The following is a 26055-nucleotide window of genomic DNA, read 5'->3' on the forward strand; positions in this document are numbered from 1 at the left end:
ATAATCGATTGATTACGTAACTCACATACTTACTGACGTAACCTTTTTTTCTAGCTGCGTCTAATGTCCAGTTGAAAATCAATGTATTTGTTATAATGTTCTAAACGATAAAATAATTATATAAAAATCTGGTAGCTACACATGACTATAATATTTTATACTAAAATAATATTATTTTCTGTTTACTTCAATTCAGTCTCAGTTTGAGAAATGATATAATATAACTTAATAATAATTGAGAATAATATTGATGTATCCTTATTATAACAGATTATATATTACACATTTTTACCTCAAAGCTTTAAATAATTCCTAAAAATCCAGAAACGAATGGTTTAAAATAAGTTTGAAGAGCTCATTGGGGCCTGCTTTTATTTTATTGACAAATATTAATTCAGTGACATTTAATACCTCCCATTTATTGTACAAAGAACAATACAAGAATCATTGCCTGACACAGTGGGGGGAAGAAAATCTAAATATAATGCTCATTTTTAAACATTCAAGCTGAAATAAGATTTCACTTTTGAAGCTGACAAGCAAAAAATCAGCAGCATCTGAAGATACAGAAGATAACCACAGATACAAAAATATCAGAAAATACTTTGTGTAAAAAGTGCCATAGTGTTAAAATTACAAAGTATTAATCAGAGAGGCTGCAAAAATGGCATAAAACAAGATGCTTCCCATAACGTCCGAAAACTGCTCTACAAGCAGAAGATCCTCAGTCCATTTGCTTTTGTATTGCACTATGTAGTTAATACAGTAAAACAGTGGTCAACAAACTAACGTCAGGTACAATTTAATCTCGAGCTCAAATGGGGACAAATTCTAGATTTTTTGGCTATTTCACTAATAGTGGGCTAATATGGGTTTCCATTATATGTGAATTTCAGATTCTTTTTGCACGTCCGCGTGGCTCAAGATTCTGCCCAACAAACACAAGTGTCTCCTGATCCAGCAGGAGAGGCGTTACAATGCTCAAAACACAAAATAGAGATAACGGAAAGATAAACCGTTGAATTGTGGGACACAGTCTTGAGCTGCGAGGATGTTATCTTATTTAATAAAGATAGTTTACTCCTGTATGTAGATAATTTAAACATGTTGAAATGATTTATGGCACAACAGGAGCACATAAAAACAATGTTAGGTGTACAGCACTCATAATAGACAGTAGAACGACAACCTCATCTTCTCATTGCCAGAGCAGTCATGGCTTGACCATGGCGCTGGTTTTCGTGTCCACACCCAGCGCGGACTTTTAAAGGCACCAGTGGTGAAGATGAGAGGAACCTCGGAGTCGGACTTGATTTGTTTATCATAGTTCCCACCCTTTTCCCACTAACGGGGACTCGGTAAGGTACAGCAGCGTTTCTTCAAGACCAGCTTCACTTGCGGCGACTGAAGATGCTCTTTTTGCTGGAGCTCCTGTCGGCGGAGCTGAGGCCGATCAAAAGTCTTGCCTTCTCGTCCTCCACCTGCTGCTGGAGGCTGCTGTCTGCTTTCCCATCTGCAGCTTTACCTCGAGACTCGGAGCCTGAGGCTGGTTTCAACCGTAGCTTCTCCTTTATCATCTATTTATTTGGGGACAGAAGTAAAGCGGAATTTGAACTCTACAACAACTACACTCTCATATGTACTGTATTTAAACGTTGAGTTTGGGACGGAGGTGTTTGATTACCTGTGCGACCAGAGCCTTACGACTGTCTCTCTTCACAGCCATCGCAAAGTCCAGCCAGGTCCAGGTGTTGTTGTGATACTCCAAACAGGGCAGAACCAGGTTCAGATCCTTCCAGTCTACACTGCTCTTCTCTCCCTATAGAGACACCACAAGAGAAACATAGTCACACTAGGGAATGTGAATTGAATATTAACAATGCTGTTCCTTTGAATTTTCTATTTAACAAAAAAAAAAAAGAATGAAAAAAATGCATCACAGTCTCCATCCACATAAATATCAAGCAGCACAAATGTTTTCAAGACTGATAATAATAAGAAATGTTTCTTGAGTACCAAATCAGCATATTAGAATGATTTCCAAAAGATCATGTAATGCTGAAGAAAATGCTTTAGCGTTCAATAGTTAGTTTGCAAAACCTTTTGAGCTCTTTGTGAGCGAACACAAAGTTTCTTGGCGCAACACAAAAGTTTTTGCAAGGGAAAGCAAGGTTTCTCAGGGGAACACAAAACGTATTGACAAATAACTTTTCCCTTTAGGGATAGTTTGCTGATCAATGCACTAAATTTAATCTGTTCATAAAGATCGTGTCTCTTCAGAAAATGTTTACTCAAACGCTGGATTATGGATATGAATTAGTTTTACTATCTCTTTATTAACTTTTTGAAGCCTCATAGTGGTAGTTGCGTAGCTGTCAATGGAGGGACAGAATCTCTCAGATTTCATTGAAAATATCTTTATTTGTGTTCCGAAGATGAATGAAAGTCTTACAGGTTTGGAATGACATGAGGGTGAGTAATTAATGACAGAAGTTAAATTTTTGCTTGAACTAACCTTTTAAGAGAAGTCTTTGAAAAACATTATAACAATAGCTAGGACCAACCTTGTAACTAACGCAGAGGGGAACCTGAGGAATCTTGATGTAAATGAAAGAATTATTCATGGCTGCTCTTTCTTTCATCTTATCAATGTCATCAACAGGATGCTGAATGGGGGAGAGATTTAGAAGTTAGATAACTTAAATATCGTTTTTTAAGTAGACACTTTAACTGTCATCTCTTTAAAATAAAAATACCTCAGGTACTTTGCGAAAAGACCTCCTGACTCCAGCGGTTCGATTTAACCCTTGCGTGACCCCTTTCCCGGGTCCAAGCCCTCCTATGGAGTCTTCAGAGAGCTGCCTGGGTTTCACGACACCTGTGATTCAAGAAGAAAATAAGCCTTAGGGCCGTTTCGCACAAAACACGTTCTTGCTGTTAAGAACACAGTACACAGGGTCAGTGGAACAATAAAAAGCGCAAGATCTAGTTTTATTTAAAAGATTAACTTCTTTTAACTTGAGCTCCACGCTTTTAGAACGCCATGTCACGTACGAGACGCTGCAAAAGAGATGCTAGCAACAGTCAAACAGGTCTGTCTAGCCGCGGGTATTTATATTGAAAAATAATGGAAAAGAAGTGTAGTGGAATGGAAAAAACATGTTCTGTGTGATCGGCCCCTCCCACAACTCCACAATGTGCATGAAAGTCACCCTGAAGCAATATCAGATACAAAACACTTCAATGTCAAAGGAGCAATGAGCTTTTAATAGCCAAGAATGGGCCATCAGTGTGGCATAACATCAGCAGACAGCAATCTAATACCCTCACAGGAGTACAGAGGGGGGAAAAAAGAGAAATGGAGGAAAAGGAATCGATGTAAACTGATATTGATCGGCATGGGGCAAGCTACTGATGATGTCAGTACAGCGAGTGCAGAGAGTGGTTAAAACAGGAATGTAAAGAAAAAGAGTGTATCAGTTAACCAGAAACAGAATGGCGTAAAACAGTGACTTAAATACGGATTTCCAAGAGGATCTGTTTTTTTTCTCTCCAGTTCTTGTACTTACAAATGAATTCTGATGAACTATATATTTTTTCAAGAAATCTGCATATGATATAGGTGAACATTGTTGAGTGTCACAATAGGGATACTCATATGCTCATAGCAAGAAAGAAAAGTTCACAAACCTGTGGTAACCAGTCTGAACTTGTCTTCCTCATCCCCAACTTCCTCTTCTTCCACATTTCTTCCGGGGAAGAAAAAACCCATCATCCTCTTGAAGAACTGGTACATGAGCTGAATGGTGAGTGGTACCACATTTACCTACAAATGAAAACATTTTTCAGATAGAAGGGGACAGCTATATGTGTGATTAAGATCCTCCAGTGTTATGAAGTAAACAGCACTGGATTTCATCATGGTAGTGACCTCAAAGTGCTCTTTGACGGAAATCCCTCCAACCGGGGGGCGGACCTTACTGAAGATTCGTAGGGCAAGCTGGCGTCCTGATTGGCAGGAGCTCTGAGGACGAAGAACCACCTACAACACAGAAGATTAGCACAATTACACTTACACAGTCCCCACTTGACTGAAGTAGTTGTATGTGTTTAGATGCAAACCATGAAGCAAAGGAAAACATGGACATGGTTACACATCCTGCCGGTCAAAGCCAACCGAAAATGACTGGACGAATGTAAAAATATAAAATAAAAAGACAAACGATGTAACAATGGAAGGCAATGCCATTAGCCTGGAATATCAAACTACAAGGGAGAATGCAGCTGAATTTTGTCCAAACGGGAACGTAAAACTCTCTGAGCAGGCATGTCTGGATGAGGATGAAGGTGTTGGACTAACAAACATAGGATTTTACCCACTCCATACATACCCTTACATGCTGCACAAGAGAAACCAAGCAGAGTTAAAAGATTAACAAATAGGAGAGATGTGTACAATGCTAAAATGAACTTGTCGCGGGTTGTCTGAATGAGTCGTTTACAAAACAGAAGGGGTGTGACTAGATCCTGTGCCACGAGATCTCGCAATATAAAAATTAAAAAAAGAGTCTCGCGAGTTGACCTTTTACAGTGCTTGCAGGGCTGCCATCTCTCACGCATTCAGTGTGAGACTCTCGCAATTGACGCAAAAAACTTTGCAAAGCAAAGAGGACATGGACAACGTGCCAACAGACAGGACGGAGCATGTTCATTTTGATATGAAAAGGTCTCAGCTTTCAAATACTGTCAGTAAATCTACGCCAACACAGGAGAATACACCAATGATTTTAAATATGTGAATTGTTCATTGCAATTTCAAAATGCATATTTAATGTCCACATGTTCTTGTTCAAGAAATTACAGTGGCTGTAGAGTCTCTATCAAAAAGAAATGACCAAATATTAAAGATAAAATGGACATTTGGTCACATTTTAGATTAGGGTACAATTCTCACTATTAAACTCTGACTTTTGCCTCAATAAACTCCTAATTACTGCTTGTTATTAGTTATGGTAGTTGTTAAGTTTAGGGATTGGGCAAGATTAAGGGATGTAGAATATGGTCATGCAGAATAAGGCAATAATATGTGCTTTATAAGTACTAATAAACAGCTAATATCCTAGTAATATGCACGCTAATAAGCAACTAGTTAATAGTGATATTTGGACCCTAAACTAAAGTGTTACCGAACATTTTAATTAAATGTTGTTTGGCCAATATTAAACAAGGATTGGATCATGCTGTAAAGTGAAACAACAACAATCATGCCATTGGCGCCCTCTGCGGGCATTTATTATAATATGATGTATATACCGGTAGGTTGAATATGATTACATTATGTAGGCTATTTTAACTGTGTTGTTCAGTAAAACCATATGATTACTAGCTTTTGATACTTTATTTGAACCAATTATTGTTGCCTCATTGTTATTATATATGTACTTTTTCTTACTTTTGTCATTTTAAAAGGCAATTGTTCACTTAGGTCTAGTTTTATTACCAAAAAAACAAACAAAAAAACAACAGATTACTCATTAAAATAATTGACCAATTACTTGAATACCAAAATAATCATAAGCGACAGCCCTAGATTAGTCATAACATTTCAAAATGCACCTGCATTGTTTTGCATTTTGTGACTTTCAGTCGAATAAAATACTATTTTTCCAGTCATATATTTTGTCACTGAAGATTTCTTAAAAATAGTTCAAATTGTCTCGTGAACCCAATATAATGTATGGTCTCGTGAGCTAAGGTTGTCGTCACACCCCAACAAAACACAGATCCAACATGTTTCTTAAGGATGTACAGTATCGGCACTGTTATAGTGGATTATAATATCAGGAACATTGCTCTCATCAACAATAATTGTCATTAAATGTATTGTATATAATTTTCTAACAATAATTAATATGACAAATAATCTCAATGTTACATGCAACCTAATATTAGTGATAAAATGCTCTAGACAAACCAAAGTGGACCTATGACTAATTGACTAATTGGTTGTTGGACAACTAATAAACTAGGTGACAGTCAGGGGACAGGACAGTCGACAAGTCTACTAGTAGTCAAACTAGAATACAGCTAACATAATACCTTAAATATTACAGTTAAAATGTTAACTAATCTTTAACTAATTGTCTAGTTGAACTCTAATTGACTAGTTGGTTGTTAGACAACTAATAAATTAGGTTACCGTCAGGGGAGAGGGCAGTTAAACTAGAATACTGTAAGCATGATACCTTAAATATTAGAGCTAAAATGATAATTAATTGTTTAGTTGACCTCGAACTGATCGACTAGTTGACTGTTGGACAATTAGTAGACTGTCCTGCTCCCTCCCTAAAAAATGGCATCAAATAAAAATGTGCAGAGCCCCCTATGCAGGCTTCAGTTTATACTGTATTTATGCGTGTCAAAAAACACACCGAAACATTTACAGAACTTAGAGATCAATAACAGCAGATATTCAACGACACATCTGAAATAATGTCATGTTATTCTCATTTTTCAACTAAGCCCTCTTGGACATCCAGTGGGAATCATTAAGCAGCTGTACCTTGTACGCAGCATTGGGAAGCAGGTTATTCATTGTGAACCAGCCCAATTCCAGGAGATGCTCTGCTGTGTCATCAGACTTATTCAACTGTGAAAGAGAACATCCTTTTAAGAGATCTGTAGCCAATCATGCAGTCACATACATAGCTAACATTTGACCAATGATTAGCAAAGAACATTCAGCAACTTCAACCAAAACCTCTAAATTGTGAGTCCTTGCAGACATACCTTGCTGTACATGAACCTCTGCAGTTCAAGCTCAGCAATCCCCAACTGTCCATCTTCTTCCGTGAGACACCAGCGGGCCTGAGCAAAGTAGATCTCAGTACGACGTGCAACGCTAACGTCTTCTGGGGGTTTCCGCAGCTCCAGTTTGTTTGCCCTTTGCAGTTGGAAGTCCTTAAAACACCTGAGAGGGAGATTTATATAGAGGGAGTTTGATACATCAAAACATTTTAATCTAATATTGCTATTGAATGATCAATTGCTAGAATTGTATTGGTGACCAACCGGATGAGGATATTGAGTTCCTCACTCTTCATCTGCATGTCTGTCTTCTCTTGGTTGAGCTGATTCTGCAGGCGCAGGTTGATGTCTGACAGCTCGTCTACTCTGAACTCCTCTGATTGGGACTGTATGGAGTCAGATCAAAGGTCTTATGCATGAACATCAGAGTAGTTTGGAGGACATGATCTCAAATGGAAAGCTATGCGGATGGCTCATGCTTCTCGTAAACTGAACACACTAGAACGCAGATGTGCACTAACCCTCATGTTGGAGTAGATCTGTTTCTCCAGGCACCGGATCTGAGCCAAATGCTGACGTACTGCTTCCTGAAGGTGCAAGATACTGCTACGCTGTTCCTCCGGGTTGCTGGAGATCTCCAGCTGGAAACGCACACGCTGCTTCCTCTCGCTGTGCTCCTAAATAAACCAAAAGATTTAGCCAATCAGCACAAAACAACTCATTCCAAAATTGGTTTTCAGACAATTACAGACAATACGAACCTTGCGTCGGGGTTCCACATGGAGCAGCAGGTTATTGACTATGTCCAGGATCATGGAGTACTGCACTGGATTGGTGGAAATCTCCAAGTCATTGTGGATGAGGGTGAAGGTGTCGACCGCACCTGATATGACCGTAACAAAACAATAATATAGCTCTGACTAAACAACTTACAGAATCTTAAGCCAGTTCCTGTTTCGCTTGAGGTCACATACCAGCCTGTTTCTTTAAAAGGTCTTCCTTTTCATGGCGGTCACTGATCTCTGGTGGTTTGATGGAGGTGGCCAGTTCAGGGTCAATGTCGTGGCTGTACCCGATGTAGTACATGCGACAGCTACAGCGAGAGATGATACGTTGGACCTGCTGGGTCTCCTGCACCTGGGACGGCTGGTTCCAGTCTAAATCAGAGCCAAAGGAAATCGTTAAAAAAACACTATACTGTGGCTGCTGATTGGGACATGCAAAAGTCACCACCCCAAGGATGAGAGATGGCCCACTTGTAGGAAAATGAATGGGATAAATCGTTACTCTCAATGGTCCTGACCCAAATGAAATCCAAAGCCCTCATTGTCTTCCTCCAAGTCCACACTTTTGTTATGCAATGCTGCTTTGATAGTCAGGTACAAATCTGCTGTGTAGCTCATTTCAATACAGGCTTGGCAGATGTGCACATCGAGGGTACATAGTGAATGCAAAGGGGGCCCTCGTGAGCATCCTTCTCAAGTCTAAAATGACACCTTGTGATCATGTGGAGTTAACAGACAAGGGTATGTGGCGGCCTTTGTAAGTCCATAAAGCTGGAAGTGCGCATGAAGTGTGCCATTTGTGATAGCTAAATTGGCAGCTTTAGGAATGAAAGTCCAGGGGGCATTACCAAAATGGCTATTGAGTGACTTGCTTTAAAGGGTTTTTGGGTGTTCTGAGTGTTATTTAACAAGCTGCTATGTTAATCTGCTATGCCAGTTGCCAGGGTATTATAAGCAGTTGTTAGGGTACTATGAGGTGGTCCAACACAAGAGTTAAATGCAGCTATGATGAACTAAAGGGACTATGAATTAAAGGGCAACTATTATGCTTTTTTTGAGTTTACCTCTCCTTTAGAGCAGGGGTACCCAAACCTGCTTCTGGAGGGCTACCTTTCCTGCAGACTTCAATTCCAACCCTGCTCCAGCACACTTACCTGTTATACAACTTTGATTAGCTGGTTCAGGTGTGTTTGGTTAGGGTTGAAGCTAAACTCTGCCGCATGGTAGCCCTCAAGGAGCAGGGTTAGAGACCCCTGCTTTGGAGTGTAATATAGATGTTAGTGCATGTAAACAATCTGCAAAGTTACAAAGCCCACACCAAATGTTTGTACCCTTGCCATTATTTCCTTGTCATGTTATACATTTGCGTAATGGCCACCCACTGGCTTCTTTGGCCTGCTGTCAAATAACAGTTTGGGAGGTGATTTGTAAGTTTGTTTGCAGTCCAAAATATAATTATGAACTTAGTATGAACATGATATGGGCACTTTAAAATGGCACACCTGTGGTGGTGCTGACCATGCCTCCAACAGCCTGGCCACTCTCCATCAGCTCCTGCACTGAGTCCAGGTTCCTCTGCCTGTGCTCCTCAATGTTCTTCACCTGTAGGTCCACAAAATAGGATTTGACTGCTGTAAGGCAATGCTTTGTCAGTCATAAATTGTTTTAGAGTGATATCTGGACTTCTGAACTCACCTCCAGCCACAGCTGCCAGTCTTCTTGTTCAGAGGGGTTTTGCTCCATGGTGGCGAAATACTGCATACCATCCAGCAGGCACGTCCAGGTGGTCTTCTGCTTGAGTGTGTCGCTGTACCAAGCGGGATGGTGTTCACATTGCAATAGTTGTGCCTTGGCGGCAGATACCAGCACACAGCCGGCAGTCTCTGTGCCCCGCAACATCATCTAAACACAGTGCACATGGGAAGATGTTTAGATCTTCTAAAACAGTATCTTGCACTATAGGTTACTGCTCTTAGAATTCATACCTGACAGTTGACGAGCTCTATGAACCAGTTGCGGTTGTAAACGTCATCGGTTTGGCATGCAGCAATTCCACAGAGCTGGTCGCTCACTCCGGCGTCCTCTTCGGAGAAGACCACAAACTTATCAGTCTCCTCGATAAGCTTCTGCAGCATGGAGGTTCCTAAAAAGGATCACAGAAACAGACCAACTGGGTTAAAGAAAGCCTATGTAGACTGAGGACTCACCAGTTTCAAAACGTATTTGTTAGTCGGGAGGGAATAATAAAACCTCACAAATGAGCTACAATATGCACCAGATTTTTGGGCTGACAGTCTAAAGAAGAGACTACCTTCATTCTGACTTTTCTCTGGGCGGGTGGTTGTGGTGATGACTGGTGTAGTGGGAGCAGTGTTTGAGGAGTAGCTGGACATGGAGCGCTTTAGCTTTTTCATCTGCACCTGGGTGTCGATTCGCAGACCCTTCAGAGCCTCGGTGGAGAGGTTCCTCTTCAGCACAGCTGCTTTCTTATAGCCGTCATACAACCCAAAGGCAATGTTCCTATTGGTGGTGGTCCAAGAGGCCCGCAAGTCCACTAAACACAACTTGTGCGTGTATGAAGCATTGGTCTCGTCTTTTGAGTTCACCTCCTGAGACAATTTAAGCAGTGAAATAGATTGATATCAGTGAAATTAGTCTGTCAATAAAGTAAAAAAAGTCTGTCAAATTTTTTTTGCCATAAACTTCATCTGGGAAAACGTTTGAGAGATATTTTAAATAATATAATACATAGTGAAATATTATTTCCTGTACATAAATGATAATGTAAGAGAAGCGCATCACCTCCTCGATGCGGTTGCTCTGTCTCTGGTAGCTGAGCGAGGACAGGCTGAGCAGGTGGGTCTTCTTCACCTGGGCGTTGATCTGGTGGTCGGCAGTCTCATCCCAAGTGGAGGCCATGAGGTGCACGGTGACCAGAGAGAGCTCGCTCACCATCTGAGTAACGTTCCACTCGGAGATCAGTCGCCTCATCACAGTGCCAGCTGTGAAACAGGTATCGTTTCAGCAGAACATTTCAATAGGGTGTGTTAAGCAGAGAGATTGACTGAAGGCTGTTTGTTCTCTCACCCTGTGGGATGAGCCTCTGTGCTCCTCTGGTGAAGACATGACCTTTACTGCACTCCACCTGAATGCCTCTCTGCTGAGCAAATGATGCCCAGTAATGGACCTGCACAGGAGCATTAATACAGGTTTAACCTGTCTAATCTTTAACTATCTTTCCAAAATGACAACAGATGAAAATCCTTTGAATAAGAAGACAGATAGACAAAGTATTGTGTGACTGAAGCCGGTGTTTTACCTGTAGCTGTGGGAAAGACGCCGTGTAGGACATCTGTTTGTAGTGCTGTCCGAGCTTCCTGCGGGAGGGTCTGAGGCTTTGGAAGAGCTTGCCTCTGCAGATGGGCCGGGACACACTGGTCCAGGTGGCCCAGAAGTTCTGCATCCAGCGCAGGGTGCTGCTGTAGAGGAGGATTCTGGGCTGACAGAGCTCTGGGAGAAAATATACACAATTTAAAACCAAAGTTGAAATGGCCGATATCCAGACTGAAAATCAGAGCAATCGACGTGTTGCCGGACGTCAGAACCAGTCTGCAGATCGCAGTTGGAGTTGACAGATTTGTAAAAATAAAATAAAAAATCATGTAGTGTATGATGGGCAGAGACTCAGATTTTTTAATTTTATTTGGGTTTTGATTCCTTTGATGCGATAGAAATCAAACATGTTTGATATTTTGTGCGGATTTTAGAACACATTGTTTACATTTGTCATGTGTTTCTAAACGAATTTGTGTTTGGAATGACTTGAACGTCTGTTTGCGCGTTTAGTGTATGATGCACAGTTTTCTCTGCAACCATTTACAAAGTTGGCAAGTGTCTAATGCCTAGTGTTTTAAAATCTGTTCTGATTTTAAAGGTTGTGAAGTGTATTCCAGCATTGATCAGCATTTGTAAAAAAAAAAAGTCTATAGTTCTAACTTTTGCCACTGTGCTGGTCGAGTTCCATGGTGTTGGAGAGGTTGAGGTTTTCGGAACGGAAGGCCCTGTAGGAGTCATGTGGCTGGACTGAGGCGACATCCGCAACGTTCTCAGCAGCACAGAGCATTACGGCATGGTGGTCATGTGGATTACCATGGCATAGCCATTGGAAGTCAAGGGTCATACATAGGCTCGGGAGATGCAAGAAGCAGATATCATCATACCTGTACAGAAACAGACCAGACACCGTTAAATCATCACAAATTAAAACATAAATCACATTTTAATGCAATGCAACTACTAGTCATTTACTTGGAGGCTGTTCTAACGTTGACGTCCAGGTCACCCTTGAAGACAAACTGCCCAGGATTCCAGTCAAAGTTTAGCTTGCACCACTCCCAGTGCAGGTTCTCTGTAGTGTTGTAAGGGTCCTACACAAATTAAACATTATAGTCAAAACAAGATGTGAGGGTTTTTTAGGAAGGAGCCTGGGAATGTGTTAGTACCTCAGTAGCGAGCTGGTGCAGATTGGCCTGTTCGATGTCCATTACCCAGCGGCCATGCAGAAGAAGTCTACTTTTATCCCACCAGGTCAGTAGAGGGGACGGGTCAGCTGTAGGTTTGGTCAGTAAATCAACAGCCTGGCCAATCAGCGTCCAAGCAGGATCCCAGCATGGCCCCCACACAATAGTGTAGAGGGATATATTTGCTGTACAAAAAATTAGACCAGTTGAGTATTATTGTTGTGCCACCACAGACTTACAAGATCGATAGGGTGTTGTGACTCACAATGGACATCGTAGTAGAACTTCAGTGGTGGCATATTCCTGTAAACGGTCACATCACCCCATGGCTGGCCGAGCTGGACAACCTGTTTGCGCTTTGCTCTCAGCTGCCCATCCTGCTCGGTGCCCATCAAGCGTCCCGACAGTGCCCACTCTCTGATCTCAAACAGGTATCGAGGGTAGTCCCGGATCCGCACTGAACCACAGAGGAAAAGGAGCATGCTAGCTATCATGGACCATTATAATCGTCTGAGAATAGAATCCTGTATTAACACTCACAGTTGATTTCAATAGAGTTGGGACACAAAATGAGGTAAAATAGTCAATTTTAAAATGAATCCAAAGCGATTTTATCAACACTTTTCTGCCATTTCTTTTGTTGGCCATCTTGGATGATTTTTTTCCCCATCAAACTATTATAAAGATGAAATAAGATGAAATATAAATATTAGATTTAAATAAATCTATATATAAATCTATATATAAATCTATATCTATATGTATCTATCTATCTATCTATCTATCTAAATCTATATCTATAATATATATATATATATATATATATATATATATTGTCAGATGTTTTCTTGACAATGACTGAAATTTTAAGTTGAAGCAACTAAAATTTCGAACAGAATTGAAATAAATAATATAAATAAATCAAATAAAATTGAATCTAAAAAAACTGAAAATATTAAAATAATAGCTAATTAAAAATATTAATATAAACTAGTATATTTGTAATACTAAAATAACATTCTGGTATTGCCTTCTCTACAAAGGATTCTTCCCATGCTGCTTTAGATTTTGGTGAAGGCAAGTCTTCTTAGTGTAGCATTAGCACAATCTGTTCACTTAAAATGATGTCTAGGTAGTAGGGGTGTAACGGTTCACAAAATTCACGGTACGTTTTCGATACAGCAAAAAGAAAGAAATGCCAAGAGAAATTTCCTTGATTTAATTTTTTTTATTCTTTTTTTTTATTAAAACTAACATCATAAAGTATGATATTTTTTTACTTTGAGCAATTCTGGAACTATAATTGACTCTTCTTAGGAGCATATAAAACAAAACAGCTCCTTGGAAAAAATTTAATGTAATATTCTAGTAGTTATAAACAAAGGTTTATTTTAGTTCAGATTAACATTTGAGGGCAGCAATCGTATTCATAATGTCAAAATAAAACCGACGTAATGTTCCTTGAAGGCATTATAGCCTACTATTCCTGCCAAACTTCCATGGTTGCAGTAAGTGTTACTACAGTAAATCCATGGTGAATGTTGCTGATCTGTGGACACTGGATAGTTCATTCATGGCACAATGTTTCCTCCAGGTTTCCACGTCAGCACTGTTTGATCCGTTAATAACGGAGAAATGTGAATGTTTCTCACTAGATCTCGCAGCGATGTTATTACTTCTGTGGCGAATTCAAATGCTTTCTTTACTGGATCTCTTAGCGCTGTGTAGTAACAGTGTCGCATGATCACGATCGGTTCGCGCTGCACTGGTCCAAACTGATAAACGGTCCTTCAACCACACAATAACGAGCAGTTTCGTTCCGCTTGCATTACGTTTGCCATTTGATGTTGGGCAGTGTTGTGGCTTGCCACGCGCAACGCGCCTACATTTGAAATAACGAAATTTTGGTCCAACGAAAAATGGTCCAACGAACCGTTCGGTTTGAAAATGCGTACCGAAAACCGAACCGAAAGCCTCGTACCGAACGGTTCAATACGAATTTGTGTATCGTTACACCCCAACTAGGTAGGGATTTCACTGTGTTTTGAACAGATGTGTCAGATTACTGACAGTAGATATTCACAAAATAGCAGAGCAAGCATCATTCATTAGGTTTACTAGACACTTTGAGGTGCATTTCAATTTATGCATTTGGTAGACGCTTAAGTGACTTATACTGCATTTAAGGTATTTGATCATTTCATGCATAACCTGGATATTGAACTCATGACTGTGGAGTTGCTGGTTTTATGCTCTACTGTTTGAGCTACTGGAAAGGTGTGCTGTGGCAATGTGGAGCTAAACTCTGCTGGACATTGGCCCTCCAGGGGCAGGATTGGACACTCCTATATTGAAGCATGCTTGACTTACCCAGAAATGCATTAAGCTTGAATTTGAAAGCACGGCACCACTGGACAACCAGCTGCAGACCCTCTCTAGGGAAAGGGCTGATGCCATCGATGTCCCTCAGCTGCTCTCGGATCCGCTCAGGACCGTGCAACGACTGATCCGCAAGTGCCACCAGCTCGAACTCCGACACAGTCCAGGTGAGCAAGGACTTGCGCATGGGCGTGTTGGCGTACAGCCTCTTAGATCTCTGAATATAGATCTCAATGTGCTTGCGCTCAAGGGAGGTGTAGAGCTCCTCAATCTTACGGGCCGGCAGGAGCTCGCCGTGCTGTTTGCGTAGGTCAGCCACCTTCTTGTCCAGCAGCTGCAGGCGCTTGGCACTTTCCTTGCTTTCGTCCTTCATTAGCTCGTAATTGTCGCGCAGTTTGATCTCAAAGACGTCGTCCAGGAACACGAAGGAGAACTGGTTGATGCGGATCAGCAGGTCCGGAGGCAGGCTACAAGGCTCTGCTGGCGGGGCGGCACCTCTGTGTAGGGTCTTCAGCCACTTCTGCACGCTGATGGCCTTGTCGAAGGTTTCTGAGAAGTTGTACTGATAAGGGAACTCAATGGCAAGGCTGGGTGCAGTGAAGAGCCAGGTGCGATTGTGAGATGTTTGGAGGAAAGGGAATTGAGATCTGTGCTGTTGCATCACCTCAAGATCATCCAGCATCTGCACCTCTGCACCAGAAAAGGAGAAGATGTCATTGCCATCAAAGTTGAACACCAGGTGAGGAGTCTTCATCAGCACGGCTCCAGGGCGTTTGGAAAGCGACAGTGCTTCAGCACTGAAGATGATGAAGTTCTTCTCGGCCACATGGGCGGTAAACTGAGTGCTTGCCAGCTCTACACACACTAACATGCCAGAGGAAGAGGCTGCAGACTCTGTTTCATCCTTTTGTCTTAGGCTTAGAGATGCAGACAGAGCCTTCCAATAGCTTTGGCTCTCTGTGATGTGCTGATACAGAAACATGTGATCCGATGGGGTCCACTGCACTATTAAAGCATTTTCACTCTGCACCTGATCATATAAAGATGGGAGGAAATTAAATCAAGCTGTGGTTAAAGTTGGCATGAAACAGAAATTACGAACATCTTTTCTTCCTTATTGTGACGTATATCTGAGTAAAACAGCTTCGCGAATGTTAAAGTAGGGTGGGACTTGATTTCTCCTTTGGGAATTGACTGGATCATGGCCGTTAGCTAATTGCTGCAATCTCATGAGTGACAGATTGCTGGAGGGGAGGAATTATTGTCCTGCCCTCGTGCCGATGAACACATCATCAGAGAAGAGATGTCATTGCGAGGGGGAGAGCAAGTTAATGTTTTTTTTTTATTAAAGATTACAAGGGCACATACATTTTTTAAAAATACCATATTTTAGTAAAAATTATCATCATTGGATATGTGCTGCGACTTATAGTCCAAATGACTTATATAATGCAGTTATTGTCAAGCATGCAAAACATGTAAAACGCACACATTAGGATTTGTGTCGAATGAGAGAGGTATGTTTTAGGGCTGACTTCTAATAGTCGAGGATTCGGCGATTCGATTCGGAGAGGTCTGATTCGACTATGAACCTCGTAGTCGAATTTACATGGGCGTCAGTTTGGTTTGAAATGTGCTGGACAGAGCTAGACGCATTCGCATTTTCAGAAGGGCTGGGTACAAAATTGTTTTTTTTTCCGCTTTCGCGCAGGTCATGTTTTGAAAGACGATGTCTTGTAGCTTACTAATGTAAATAAATAAAAATGTATTCAAAAATCTGCTTCACATTTTCAGCAGGGCTGCGGAGCGGCTGTGGGTTGACTCCACACGGTTCTCATGGGCTTTATTTATAGGCTAAGTCCTAATGTGAAAAAAGGTTTACGTGGTTTAATGTACCTAAACAATGATTACCAAATTTCCCTCTCATATTGCTCCTCATAACCACTGAAAATGGTCAAAAAAAAATCGAACCCAGAGTCCAATTATTATGGACGTTATCTGATTCTGCTTCACATTTTCAGCAGGGCAGCTGAGCGGCTGTGAGTTGACTCCACACGGTTCTCATGGGCGTGAAAAAGCTTTACGTGGTTTAATGTACCTAAACAACGATCACCAAATTTCCCTCTCATATTGCTCCTCATAACCACTGAAAATGGTCAAAAAATCGAACCCAGGGTCCAATTATTGTGGACGTTTTGTGACATTAAGCGTTTCTGCTTCACATTTTCAGCAGGGCAGCGGAGCGGCTGTGAGTTGACTCCACACGGTTCTCATGGACATAAAGCTTTACGTGGTTTTGTTTATGAAATGTTATGATATATGTGTGATATGTTTTGTTCATGTGGCTTTAAATGAATAAAAGGTATTTGTTACACACCATGTTTTTCTTTTAGTTTTTTTTAGCTCTTTTGTTTGAAATGGAAAAAATCTAGCTGCTATCTAAAAAAAAAAAAAAAGGTTCGACTATCAGTCGATTACGGCAAAATCTAACGAATCAGATTCGACTATGAAAATCCTTAGTCGAAAACAGCCCTAGTATGTTTATTTGTATAGTACAAATAGCTGTCCCCCCTCTAAGTATTTAGATCACAAATTATCACCCACAATGCCACCATAACAAATGACAATTAAAAATGAGGCCCCATTTTGACATGTTTGTAGCAAAACGGGCAGTCCATTCCCAGATTTTCAGTGTGGTCTCAAAAGTTTAGGACCCCACTATAGTTGTAAATGGGTGTCAATTGCTATGAACCGTTTTTGAATAAATAAATAAATGTGACACTATGAATGCGTTTTCATGCAGTCACTGCAATCACTTCTGAGAACTAGTGGTTATGATATAGCTGATCCTATGTGATTGAGGTCATGACAGCTGTGTGTAGGAGCAGTGTAGTACCTCCAGACTGCGGGTGCTGATGTGGTAGGAGACAGTGAACGTGGTTAGGGTCAGGATTGGGTTGGGAGTTTGGTCGGCTGGGCAGCAGGGCTCTATACTCTCAGTGATGGCCTTCACCACAGCCAGAGAAACACCCTGGACAGACACACTTGAGTTCTCCCCCGATCCTTCAGCCACCACTGTGTCCACCCTCACTGAAACAGCCCCTTTAGTGCAATTCAGAAAAACAAACCCTCACATACTGGAACAAGCTAACATGCATAAAAAATATAATGCAAAAAAATATTTTGAAAAGAATCAGAGTGCAACTGGTATTTTAAGGGCTTCTTTTTACTTCCTACCTGCAACATTGGAGAGTGTGAATGTGTTTACATCCTCAAGACTGAGTTTAAACTTAAAGAGTTGTGGTGGGCAGGTTGGAGGCTTTTCAAGAGGGGAATGTAAGGAGAAATGTTCTGCTTTGTCCAGTTTAAGAACGGAGAACAGACGAGACAGACACAGAGTGCAAGTCTCGGACACTTCCAGCTGCAGGCCTTTCAGATTGGACTCCATACAAACACTCCTAGAAGGGTTGGAGTTCACGGTCCTCTGCTTACTATAGCTGCCCTGTGAACAAATTAAGAAGGGGATCACACACAGCCAGATTATTTCCGAATATAGTCCATCATGCATAATGAACGACAACTTACTAGATAAACACATGCTGATTTTACCTGCAGTGTGAGGCAGTCTAGAATAAGGGCTTCCCCCCAGACATGTTTTCCAGGTGGGTGAGGAGCCTGCTGGATATGGGAGCCCTGGCCCACACGCCACCAGAAATGATCCAGGGACAGAGAGGCTTTCTCAGTCACAGTCAGGGTCTTTACATCATCCTCTTCTGAGTCCAACAAGTGCTGCATTTCTGTGAGGCACACCACAGTCAGTCACACCTCACAACAGTTATGCATTACATTTTTTTATTTTGCCATTCATTTTGAAATAAGAATTTAGTCCTTGTTTTTTTAGGCTACAGTCAGTGTTTATCCAAAACTAAAACTACTAAAATAATTTTGGTTAAATTAAATATAGCTGAAATAAAGTAAAATATAAATATTTAGACGCATTTAAACTAATGTTGCCTAGGCAACTAACTGAAATAAAATAAGTTTAAAAGGGAAGTACTAAAATAAAAAAATTAAAGCTAAATAGAAATATTTTAAAGATTAATACAACCTAAAAATAAAAATACAAAAATAAAAGCTAAATAAAATAATAAATACTATACTAGTATATAATAATAATAATACTAAAATAACTGTCTACAGTACATTCACACCACAAGCCAAAGTGGCAATTCAGATTTTCAACTCAAATCTGATTTTTAGCTTCTTTGTCTATGTTCTCTTAACCTTTTAGATATCATTTATATACTATATTCACTATAATTTATTATAATAATTTAATAATTATACAATAATCAATTAATAATGATATTATTAATATTTTTAAGCAAGAACATATCTTAATTATATAAATAATATTATTACTACATTATAAATTATGCATTTGTAATAACATAAAGGGCTAATTATATTATTGGCTTAAAATGTAACTAATCCACAAAATCAATGTGATTCTGTTAGGCAGATCAGTGACATTAGAATGTTTTCTGGTCTTTGAAACTGTGCACTTCAAAATCTTCAGAATATATGTCTTCATAAAAACTTCTTGGATGCAGCTAAGCTAAATATATTTTTTCAGAGTGAAAATACTAATTTATGTCTGACAGAGAACAAAACCTGCTGTTGTTTACTGTTGCTGAGGAAGGCGAGTCAACAACCAAACTAAGCCACTTGTCCATTGTGCTTAACAGCATTCAGTAGCCACACTTTGCAATTTACCAGCATTGGCTGAGATGAAGCCCAAAGCAAAGGGTGGCGTATCTCCTAACTGCACGGACACATTGACATTGGACACGGAGGAGCTTATCAACACGGGAGCATCCAGCTGAGGGAAACGCCTGGGAGACAAAAGGACACTTATGTAAGAACAATAAACAAGACCTCAATCACAGCCAAATCTGTGACGCTCAGCCAAGCAAGTGGAGGATTAATACCTTTTTTTACGAGTCGTTTTTTTGTGCGAGAGCTGGTCCCATGACAACATGTCCAGCCAATGGGAGAACTCTTGATGACGGTAGTGTATGATACAAGTGTTGATGGTGACCGTGCTAGAGATGTCAACCGATGTCACCTTAAGTGAGGAGTGAAGACAGAAACAATAATGAATGAAGCATTTATAAAATAAAATTAAAAAAGAAATAAAAAAAAAAGATAAATGCTTTGATTTGGATAGAGAATTCACGAAAGCAACAAAACAACTCACCTGCAGTATGGTTCTGAGAGTGTTTAGACATAAAATCCTCTGTCTACTTTGTGACAGAAGAAGGCCATCTGAAAAACACCCAGTCACCCACAATATTTATGGTTAAGGTTTTGTTCATATTCCTAACTTAAGTATAATCAATAATAACAGTGATAAAGAGTGTGTTCTTGAGTCCTACACCCACCCTCCAGCAGTAGCTCCAGGCGGCTCTGTGGGAAACTGAGCTCAGGGGTGAAACTCTTCAGAGGAAGCTGTTCATCATCACGATCATAAACCACCTTCAAAGACTTCAAAGTCCAGTTCAAGTGTCTGAGAATCAAACATAGTTTGTTAGAGCACAAAAACATCATTTAAGATTAATCCCAATGCCTCTAACAGCACAGCTTACCTCTTCTGACTGTGCATGGAGAGTGTGATATTAGTGTTTTCAAAATCCACATTGACCTTCTGTGGAACCAGTTTGTGAAACCCCTCAATTGCTTCCGTTTGAATGTAAGAGTCCTCTTCATCATCTTCAAGAGACATAAACATTATAAAAGCTTTAACAGAGTTGAATTTACAGCAGGGTTATTAGTTAACTAAGGGATCTTTCACACTGGGCACGTTTGCTGCGGTCTGAGTCCGAGGTTTGGTCTGGTTTCACACTCAACTTGATTCTATCGAACCCTGGTGCATTTGCGTTCATCTTACATCATCAAAATCGTGCACGACGCATGACAGAAAATGCATGTGAATAATTTTTTATTTTTTTTATTAATGTGGTGCTATTATGTGCAGCAAAGTGAATGAGACTTGTGTTTACTGTGTGTATGTCGCATAAAGTTTTGCAAATGGACACTTTTAAGGAGACAGCGGGTTGCGAGCCATTCATTTGCCATTTTGATTGCACTCAATCTGCATGATGACACTGCATGCTTACTCTAGCTCCTATCCAGCGTAAAATCATCACATTACAGAGGTGTTTGTTGAACTAATGACATCATCATCGGCTAAAACGCATGTGCAGGTAACTTACTTTACTTCCTGAACAAGTGGGCACCCGAGTCAGAGTTGTGAATCGCGCCACATTTCCAGTCCAAACTCAGACCACCTGCTAGAGTTAGTCTTGGGTTCGGTACCCTGGTGCGCTCCGGGGTCCGTATGACAGCTTTCGCAATACCAATTTTTCATACTCGTCCCGTTTCAAACTAACCTGCCAGTGTGAAAGCAAGCTAAAACTAAAACCATAAAAAAGACTTGAACTGAAATAAACTAAAATATAAAAACTTAAACTAATTTGAATTCACCTACTTGCTACACCTACAACATTTCTAATTTTTGTTTAGTTTAACATGAAGCACTAAAATAACGGAAACTGAACTAAAAATGAATAAAAACGATATATTAACATTAAAATAAATAATAAAAACAACCAAAACACACAACAAATTTTGAACAAAATATGAAAATAATATTGCAAAATACAAAATAAAAACGACTTTAAAAATCTAATAAAAATCTAAATATTTATAAAAACTATGTATGTAAATTAGGGATGCACAATTTAAGGAAATCCTAACTGCAATTTTTTTAATTAAAAATTCTGATTGCAGTTTAAAATGTGTGCGCGTGTGAGTGTGGTGTGGAATTTAAAGCTCCAGGTTTGCTGTGAGTGTTTGGAGGGCTGCACAATTTGGCCAAAATATTGTGTGCTTCTGTATCAATATGACTATATAAATAAAAAATTATAATCAATATTACTAAATAGAAACATTAAATAAAATAAGAAATCACTACTTTAATATTTCACTGTAAAAATATACATTTAGCAGAACAACTGTAAAACTACAAAACTACTAGATGGCGGTCTTCATTTCTTCATTTCCAAATGTTATGATTAAGGTTTTATTTTGGAAAACCGCAGGGAGCCCATGCATTTTCTTTTTTGTTGACAACAGACGGTTCATAAGCAATTCTCCTAATTACAAGTTTGGAAAGATGGTTGGCACATGTTGTGTTCCCAAAAGCATGTTATAAATGTCCCAAACTCAGAGCAGATGCAGAGATGGAGTTCATACGGAGCAGAATTTACAGTGAATCAAGCTGCTTTGAGACACTGAAAACACTGGAATATAAACTTCACTCTGAAACTTTGATATTCGGACCAAGCCATATCACAACTTTGGCTGAATAATGATTAATTGTGCAGCCCTAATTTAATGTGTGTATCTCGAATTTAAAACCTGGTTTGGTCAAACCTGCAGTTTGACTGGTGCATTGAGCTGGAGCAGATCCTGGAGGTTTGGGTAACTGGCTGAGGAACAGACCCTCGTGAAGTTCAGCCAGCAGAGTTCTGACACACAGTCCCAGACGGCCTGGCCTGAGATCAGGCAGACTCACGTCACCATTAAGGGCCAGACTCAGGGACACCTCAGCCAGACAAGTGTCCTGTTAATGAGAGAACAGGCACTCTGTTATCACCTTGTAACCCAATTATGTGTTTTGTACACAACATAGTGAAGTAAAACCTTAACAGATGTACAGTATATGTGGTGTACATACCAGTCTGCTGCTCTTCAGAACTTTACTGCTAAGTTGTCCCACTGAAAAATCCCAGGCCAACCTAACAAAATATCAAGAAGTTGTCATTTTAGTGGGCGTTTGGGTAACCTGTTTCTTTAAATGCTTTGCTCAGGGGCAAAACGGTGCAAGTTTGTGACATGATCCTTGTGGGAAATTGAATAGAGATGCACAATATACTGATTGGTTAGTGGGCAATATTGGATAAAAAGAAAAATATCAATATTGATAGATATTGGATATTTAATTGTACATGTACATTTAGATTACACTACCATTTAAAAGGTTAGAAAGAATTGTTTTAAAGAAATTAATAGTTTCATACAGCAAGGACACATAAAATTGATCAAGAGTGACAGTTAAGACATTGTTACAAAAGATTCCTATTTTAAATAAACGCGGTTCTTTTGAACTTCCTCTTTAGGAAAGAATCCAGAAAAAATGTATCATGGTTTCCATAAAAAAATATTAAGTAGCACAATTGTTTTAAACATCAATAATAATAAGAATGTTTAATCGAGTTGAGTTCACAGTGGGACTGCACCAATTGGGGGAAATCTATTTGTCTTTTTTTTTCTCTCCAGGTTTGCTGTGCTTGTTTGTAGGACTGCACAATTTTGTGTCAAATAACCCAAAAACAGTTTTCAACATTGATAACAATAAGACATGTTTCTTGAGCAGCAAATCAGCATATTATAATGATTTCTGAAGGATCATGTGACACTGAAGACTGGAGTAATGACGCTGAAAATTCACAGAAATAAATTAATTTGTCATTATATATATATATATATTTTTTTTTTTAATACAAAACAGTTATTTCAAATTGTAATAATAATAATTCACAATATATATTGCATTTTAGATCAAATAAAATGCAGCCTGGGTGAACATTAGAGAGAGACATCAGTCTAAAGCATTAAAGTCTTACCAACCCCAAACTTTTGGATGGTAGTGTTATGTTGCCGTCATCTAACGCTCACAGTTAATCTTTAAAAGACACTAATAATTGAATAACACTTAAATGTCCCATTTTCCATACTACACATAATATTTGTGATGCCTAAATTTACTTGTAGCTTTTAACATGACTGATTTTATTTATTTATTTTTATTTATTTAGATAAAGAATTTTAATATTGGCCATTTATTCATCCTTCATGGCCATTTGTTATTCATTTATATCGGCCCCAACATGACAATAGTTACCGGCTTATTGGTTTTAAAATGTTTATATCAGTGCATCCCATCTAGCCAGCCCTGAGCTCAACCAAATATGCACACAGCTAGAAGTAACAACACCATGCAAATGTCTTTATAAAGAGCAGAAGTTCTCCTTTTCAGAGGTTATTCACCTTTTACTTTGATGATCCAGCAGCAAAGTGATGGCAGAGGATGTCATGTGCCACAGTGACTCAGGCAGGGCCAGATTCAACACCATCACATTTATGGAGTCGATGTGGAACGACAGCAGCTACAAAACAGAGACAACTGGAAACTTTAAATGAACTGTATACAAAAATCAAATTTACAGTAACACACTTTCAATAGAAGCCCATAGAGAAAGGCATTCTGAAGGTTTTAAAAGCACTTACATGAACGCTTTTAAATGAAAATGTGTGTCAAGGAAATAAAAAGTTGGACACTCCAGAACTCTAAAGGAAACTCAAGTTCTAAATGTTGTTCACCTGAGAGAAAAAATGCAGAGTAGAGGGACTGAGAGCAAGTTTTTTAGTATTCTCTTCATTGCTTTTGGGAGGCCGGGGCCTAAAGGGCTCCAGCAGGTCGAAGCGGAGCCGGGCATCACCCACACACAATGCCAAGAACCTCCTATAAGAAATAAAACACTATGAAATACGATTATCAACAGAAAATATTCATTCTAGCTGCATCTCATTACTATACTTACGGCAAGTCCGGGTTAACTATTTTACAAGAAATCCATATCCTGTCAATTTCCTGCAAAACACAAAAATGTAAAATTATTTATAGCGCCAGAAAACATAAAACATCAAAGCAGTTGCAGCTCTTAACCCTATAAATCCTACTGTATCACGTTTGATATGCAAATTTCTAAAGATCAAGATCAAAACTTTGCTGAAAACCTGTTGCACAATCTACTACATGCCTTGTCACATGATTGATAGTTGTTGGCAATGTTTTATTGATGCAGAAACCAAACCAACCAGAGTGTGTTGAGGCTGAAACTGAACACTGATTCCTCGCACCGAGAACAGACCCACAGACTTGATCTTGAGATCAGCGTTCAGAACATTGTGGAAAAAACGAACAGCCAAACTGCAGGCAAACCATCTAATAAAACATGAAGAGGAGAGTATTTAATAGGTTTTAATGCATCATTTGCAACTCATTTTACTTCTGTAAGTTGACGTATTCATTCACGTTATGCTGGCTTCTTACCTAAAGAGTGAAATTAATACAACTGCCAGGATGAGAAACACTGAGATGGCAATCAGCAGGGCAGACATTGTGCTGCAGATGTTTCTTCACATTTAGCCTACAATCATGGCACGCTGACTCCAGACCACCTGTCAAACAGACACCAGTGTTAATTCCTCTAGAATTATCTCCAAGACTTGTTAGTGATATAGTTAATATGATAAACTGAACAGGGGGGAAAAAGATGAAAGTTTAAGAATTAAGAAACCAAATAAGTGCATTTACCAATATGAACTCCTCTTAAATGTTCTGATATATATTCAGTGTCTTCTAAAATATTAGGTATTTAAAATATCACAATTTGAAAACATATGGCTGGATACTGACACAGAACCAGAATGTGTTGCATTAATCACCATTTCACAAAAGCAAACTGAGAGCTTTATGCACAAAACAATATAAAATTAATATTATGTTGAGTTTTATTCTCAACATAATCTAATTATTTGATCGTCAGTCTCAGTGTTGTGCCACTCTGGCATTGCAAACAGCTCTTGGGCGGATCTGGCAATGCAAGCATAAGCAAGTTAACAGGCAAAACAATCCAACCAATAATTATTTAACTTCCTAGTTAATGTGTTCGATATAATTAGTAGCGTTTAAGTCGGGTTACCCACCTGAAATGGTTTGTAATGCAGACCTATGGATCTTTACGTGTACACCGCCCCTCCGTCTCATGCTAGGCTAGCGAGCAACGGGATCATGACAGCCTTCAGTCAACAAACTGACATGCTAATCATGTTTATATGCCTCTTAAAACACACATAATTACAAATACATACGTGTTAAGGCTGATAAAGCAGGTTTCATTTTGGTTTAGAATTGAAGTGATGGGCTTTCCACTTGCAATACTTGTTTCAAGTGTGAAAGCAGAAATATTAAGATTTTTTTTCATAATAAAAGCCCACGAAAAGAGCACAGAAAATGATAAAAAGTTCATTTTTACTAAAGAGCCACAAACGTTTGATAAGTCTTACCATCTTTATAAGTACGCAATACTTAAATTCTTGTCTTTTAACTATTATAAATAAAAGTGTGCAAATTGTCAGTTTTATAGGTTGGACAGTCAGCTGACTGTCATCCTTATCCAGAGGGTGTCACCTGACCACAGGTGAGCTACACCATGGGCTATCAACAGGTGTGTTAGACTGAAGCAGTTTGTTGTTAGTATTTGAACAGTGTTTTTTTGTTGTATAATGCATCAAACAATAAACTGACAGAAAAGACAGGACAGATAGAACCTCTACAGGAATTAAATTACATCAGCTCTTCATGTAAAGTTTCA

General features: G+C 39.4%; 1 protein-coding gene across 2 annotated transcripts; it reads right to left on the minus strand.

Annotated features, from left to right (window-relative positions):
• Positions 1-358: 358 nt before the first annotated feature.
• LOC309506960 (bridge-like lipid transfer protein family member 2) lies at positions 359-25635 on the minus strand. 2 transcript variants are annotated; one of them, XM_082180991.1, is made up of 41 exons: positions 25553-25635; positions 25388-25454; positions 24732-24859; positions 24497-24623; positions 24220-24269; positions 23999-24140; positions 23666-23784; positions 22293-22353; positions 21974-22178; positions 20140-20263; positions 19936-20060; positions 19752-19819; positions 19483-19619; positions 19268-19386; positions 18101-18288; positions 17729-17993; positions 17388-17593; positions 14483-15521; positions 12378-12569; positions 12095-12297; positions 11901-12019; positions 11589-11812; positions 10912-11102; positions 10680-10779; positions 10395-10594; positions 9904-10201; positions 9578-9735; positions 9288-9494; positions 9095-9194; positions 7782-7964; positions 7569-7690; positions 7329-7484; positions 7072-7193; positions 6790-6970; positions 6563-6649; positions 3932-4042; positions 3691-3826; positions 2757-2878; positions 2565-2666; positions 1685-1819; positions 359-1577 (listed from the first exon to the last, which is right to left on the minus strand). In XM_082180991.1, exons 3-41 carry the CDS (start codon positions 24797-24799, stop codon positions 1392-1394), a joined length of 6678 nt encoding a protein of 2225 aa, XP_082037117.1. In that variant the 5' UTR covers positions 24800-24859; positions 25388-25454; positions 25553-25635; the 3' UTR covers positions 359-1391. The 2 variants fall into 2 exon arrangements, with proteins under 2 accessions (XP_082037117.1, XP_082037118.1); XM_082180992.1 differs by having other exon boundaries at positions 21989-22178; positions 25388-25613.
• Between the last annotated feature and the right edge of the window lie 420 nt (positions 25636-26055).

Source organism: Leuciscus leuciscus, assembly GCF_965113295.1.
Source record: "Leuciscus leuciscus genome assembly, chromosome: 9".
NCBI lineage: Eukaryota > Metazoa > Chordata > Actinopteri > Cypriniformes > Leuciscidae > Leuciscus > Leuciscus leuciscus.

What these genes read in the sequence shown, in the direction of transcription:
- LOC309506960 (XM_082180991.1), bottom strand. Translation starts at nt 24,799, where the DNA reads ATGTCTGCCCTGCTGATTGCCATCTCAGTGTTTCTCATCCTGGCAGTT. An exon ending in CCTGGAGCTACTGCTGGAGG is followed by an intron (nt 19,820 to 19,935) that starts GTGGGTGTAGGA and finishes GGTGTTTTTCAG; the next exon opens with ATGGCCTTCTTCTGTCACAA. An exon ending in TAGACTGCCTCACACTGCAG is followed by an intron (nt 17,994 to 18,100) that starts GTAAAATCAGCA and finishes ATTTGTTCACAG; the next exon opens with GGCAGCTATAGTAAGCAGAG.